Source organism: Clupea harengus, chromosome 3 (assembly GCF_900700415.2).
Source record: "Clupea harengus chromosome 3, Ch_v2.0.2, whole genome shotgun sequence".
Classification (NCBI taxonomy): Eukaryota; Metazoa; Chordata; class Actinopteri; order Clupeiformes; family Clupeidae; genus Clupea; species Clupea harengus.
In genome coordinates this window covers 12032763-12037762 of record NC_045154.1, presented here as the reverse complement: position 1 = coordinate 12037762, position 5000 = coordinate 12032763, and the positions used below count along the sequence as shown (strand labels likewise).

The 5000-nt window shown below is 45.4% G+C and overlaps 1 protein-coding gene across 1 annotated transcript in view; it reads left to right on the top strand.

Annotated features, from left to right (window-relative positions):
- LOC105892127 (cytosolic carboxypeptidase 4) overlaps positions 1-5000 on the top strand; it is a 90079-nt gene that overhangs the window by 13509 nt on the left and 71570 nt on the right. Inside the window, exon 7 of the mRNA XM_031564583.2 lies at positions 4665-4873. Coding sequence (XP_031420443.1) covers positions 4665-4873 — 209 coding nt within the window. The remainder of the gene's footprint in view (positions 1-4664; positions 4874-5000) is intronic.

Here is a 5000-nt window from a genome sequence, read left to right as displayed (position 1 = left end):
CGTTTTGCATTCAGTGCTGTCTGGTAAATCGCAGTGCTACAGATATCCTACAGGTGGCAGTGTGACTCTGTTTTTTGCCCTCATCCTTCTCTCTCTGTCTCTCCCCCTCTTTCTCTTTCCCCCTCTCTTCCTCCGTGCCATTGTGGCACACCCAGGCTGTACAGCTGGTGGCACTGTGGTTCTCTGGGTGCCCCCCCACCCCCCCTCAGCATGTTGTCCTGTACACAGACTGGGCTCCTGTTGCTGCACTGCGGCTTCTGAGCCATTACAGCCTATGGATAACATCATGTTTCCCAGCTCTTTTCAGAAGGCCATCCCTACACAGATAGATAGATATAAAAATAAGTCAAAGGCAGAAAAAGTGGAGCCAGAGCAATTAATTATCCCTAGCTCGTCCTCAGCTTGGTTGGATGTAGCTTACAGCCACTGTGGCAGCATTGGCTGAACCTCTCTACCGACTCTCTCTCGCTCTCTCTCTACCTGTTTACTCTCTCTCTCTCTGTCTCTAACCCCTCTCTCTCTCCCTCTCTCCGTCTCTGTCTCTAACCCCTCTCTCAATCCCTCTCTCTCTCTCTCTCTGTCTCTAACCCCTCTCTCTCTCCCTCTCTCTCTCTGTCTCTAACCCCTCTCTCTCTCTCTGTCTCTAACCCCTCTCTCTCTCTCTCTCTCTAACCCCTCTCTCTCTCTATCTCTCTAACCCCTCTCTCTCTCTCTGTCTCTAACCCCCCGCTCTCTCTTCCTCTCTTTCTCTCCTGCTTTTACTCCTTACATTTCAACATCGTTTTCACAGAGATTGAAGCCAGGGGCTCTCCGTCACTCTCACCCAGATCTGACATGATCTGTCCTGCTTTCTCGTGGTTGTGGATGTGAAGTGAGTCTCAGTCTCTGAGCTGAAGTGACTCCTTACTGAGCATGACCATGTTTGAAAGGGTGGGGAAGTGAGTCACCCAGCTTGCTATTGAATCAAGTGCTTTCTGCCTTCAGGTGGTTGATGAGTCTTTGGAGTGATTGTTCTTGGTTGTACCGAAAACCTATACTGGCTCTACTGGCTTGTAGATAAGACTTTCCAGGAAACGTATAGCGAGGCAATAGAGAAACAGACACAGAGACAGTCAGAAATAGGGACGAAGAGATTTTGTTATTTCTGCCCAGTTTCTGCTGTTTCTTCAGAGACTTCAGAGAGTACAACAAATCCTGACTGTCCTAGTGCAGAGATGAAAAACCAGCAGTGATCGCAAACTCACCAATTAGTTAGAGTATCATATTTCCTCCATTTCTCTTTCTGTCTCTCTCTTTCTTTCTTTCTCTCTCTCTTTCACACACACGCACAAACACACACACACACACACACACACACACACACACACACACACACACACACACACACATCTCTCTAGAAGTGGGTTCCCCCTGGGAGCATGATGAAACCCTTTGCTGTCATAAATATTTTAGCGATCTGTATTTGTGTAAAGAAGAAGCTTCAAATCTCACTCCTCTCAGTCTACATGCTGAGATCTAGGAAAGAAAGCAAGGGGGTTGAGTGGGGAAGAGAGGGATATATATATATATTAATATGAAAAACCATATATATATTAATATATATATAGAGAGAGAGACAGAGAGAGCGATAGAGAGAGCGATAGAGAGAGAGAGAGAGAGACAGAGAGAGAGAGAGAGAGAGAGAGAGAAAGAATTATGAGGGTGGTGAGTTGGAGCAGGGTGAAATGCACAGACAGAAATAGAATACTCAACGTTCCCAACCAGCCCACCTCAGCCCACTCACAGTGCCTCCCCACTCACAGTGCCTCCCCAATCCACAGCTCCCTGCTGGGCCTCACACTATCCCCACATCCCAGGGCTCCATCCTTACATCCCCACAGCCCTAGAGCAGCTGCTTGGACAGTACCAGAGTCCTGACACCCATCCACTAGAGCTCTGTCCTCACTACCCTACCTTACCAGGGCCCAACTCATAGAGACCGAAACCACAGTACCTAACTCCACAGCCAGTAGAATTCAGCCAAATACCTGCTATCAGTATGTTACCCCTCGAGATGTTTTCTTGGAGATCTGATTGATAACTTTAGAGGCCCAAAAATAACAGTGTTGCTGTTTTCATGCAGCTTTAAAACCAGTGTGTTGTATGGAAATATGTCTGATGGATTATTTGAAATATAAAATATGTCAATATATTACCTCTGCAGGTATAGTATCAGGCCCATTTTTCTGTATATCATGGCCATGCTGTCTATGCGATCCTCAGCAGTGGGTCCACTGTTTTAGAAGGGAAAATATGTCAAGGCTTTTCATATTACCTCAAAGGTGCCTGCCAGGCCTCAGACCTCAGAGGGGTGACCTCAGCACTGTCTCCACTTTGGAGGCTGCCATGGAGGCTGCAATAGATGGGACCTCAGCGCTGTCCCCATTTCTCCAGGACCAAACGTTTGCCCTATCCTTTGTGTAGTTTTATTACCCTAAAACTAAAACTCAGAGCTGCTCTGCTCCAGTATACCATTCTTTATCACAGTTCTGCTACCCCCTCACTTTTTGGAGTTTTAGCCCCAGTGCTCTCTCTCTCTCTACAAGCAGTACTGCCCCACCTCTCCAGAGCTCTATCACCCTAGGAATGCACCCCTAACCCTCTCTCTTCTCTAACCCCAGTGTTACTCCCTACCCTGCAGTAGCTGCAGTGTTTGGGGATCCTGGCCAACCTCCACATTCTTCATCAGATAGCAGGAAACTTTGTGTTGCAGAGATTAAAGCAGCTATTTCAGATTGAATGCAGCAACCAAACCCCTCCCGCTGTTCTCTGAGCCCAAGAAGAGATTGTTGTTGTTGCTGATGTTTAACTGCAGGTTCCCATTTGACTGCTTACTGCATCTTATATCAAAAGCTTTCAAGCAGTAGTCAGGGAGACTATACTGAAAACTACTTTAACACCCTCCTGAAGATCGACCGCTATATACCCATGGAAATACCCTATATGACCCGCTGCTGAAAATGCTCTATTAGACATCCCGCTGACATTCAGCTTAAAGATGCCACTAGAAAATGCTCCTGATGACACTTCATTTTTCGTCTCATTTGTGTGGCCTGTTTTGGGCTGTTGGTACGACTAGAGTGGGGTTGACAGTGCTGCTTTGGTGGTGAATGAGGTTGAGGCAAACTTTCAAACCTCAGCCACAGCCTCAATCCATAAAGCCAAGTGCTTTCCAAGGCTTTGTGTGGAGTTGGTCTATTACATGAGAAACTATGTGGGGAGGATTGGATCTACATTCCTACCACTGATTTACCACTGTTTGTAGCAGTGTTTGAACATTTACACAAATCGCACTAACACCATTTACTAGTAAACCCCCAGGGCATCTAAATCTTACAGCAAGATAACAAAAAGTGTGCTTTCTTGTAAAGTTGCTCTGAATCACATTATGTTAATTGTGACCATCAGTGGCTGATAATATGAACACACACACTCAGTAAATATGACTGCAAGAGCAGATGTACAATCAGAGTTTCAGGATAAGTCACCTTAAGCACTCTGACTGTAGCAGAGGTGAGCCCACATGGTTATGATGAGGAGAGGTAGAAGAGAAGTGCTCTGGTGGAAAAGTAATCTGAGAGGAAATGGCCTGGTCTTGGGTTGACGTGACTTTAAGAAGCACTGTGACCAAAAAGGATCAGGGCTGTGTTTCCCAATAGCTTGGAGGTACTGCAGTCACGGTTAATTAATGTCCTCTTGAAAACATGTGTAGCTACCATGGCCGTATCCATGGCCGTATCCATGGTCGTAGCATGATGATGTTGGTGAAAAATGTGGCCCTAGTCTTGGACTGACATGATAGTCAGAGGGCATTCTGACCAGAGACGACCGGGGTCTCAGGTGGATATGACAGCCTGAGTGCTCTGGGCACAGAGGATCTGCTCTCTCTCTCTCTCTCTGTATGTCTGCTGTCTTTCCCATCTGGACGCCATCTTGCCGCGTTCTACCTCACATCTCAAACAATTCATCATGCGCGGACAGGAAGCCTGTTTCACTATGTGTGTGTTTTTTGAACCCCATTATTGTGCAGTTTGTTTGCTCGGCTGATGCATGCTCTTATTACATTATTCCTACTTTTAAACACCCTGTGAAGCGTGACAGGCAAATAAGGAGTGAGCCTCACTTAGAATGTTAATGGCTCAAGCAGCTGCCCATAGTGCATTTAAAAAAAAAATCAGTTCCCAAACAAAAGCTAATATATGATGACAAAAGTCATCCATTGGACACATGATATATAATATGCAATACAATACAATACAAACACACAATAACATAATGTAAACTTTCACCGCCATGGAAAATTCTAAATATTGGTAATATTGGTTTCAAAATGGAAAAATGGTCCCTGTGGCAGCAAAGGGTGTAGGGCTTCTCCAAGTCTGTTTAAATCTTAACACCTTTTGTCATACAGTGATACTGTATTTTCTTTTCTTTTGGCAGAACTTCTAAGTCTGTCCTTCAGCGTTGTATCCATTCACTTTGACATTGAAGACATATTCTCACCAGAGAGAACTCTTTCAGTTTGTATTTTGTTTGTAGGGTCCAAAAACATCCTAACTCCTGACTGAACAGTCTTTCTCTGCCTCTTTTTTTTGTCTGTCTTTCTCTCTCTCTTTCCCTCTCAGAGATGAACTGCAGGGCAGCTGTGTCTAAAGGTTACATCTCAGGTCTGCTGAAGCTGTTTGCAGACTGGCACAGCAACGGCACAGACTGTAAACACCTCCCTATTCTGAGGGCACTCCTAAACTGCCTACACCAAGCCGCCAACACCAGCATTGGTAGGAGCTCCCTGGTGGCCGAGGGCGGTATTGCACTCCTCTTTCAGACCACAAAGGTGCATTTCTGCTGATAGTTACTACAGATATATACCACACATTTTCATTGAGTGAGAATTGTATTTATTTTATTCTCTTTCTTTTGCTGATGTATTAGTAGCATATTACGACCGTCAAGAATCCAAC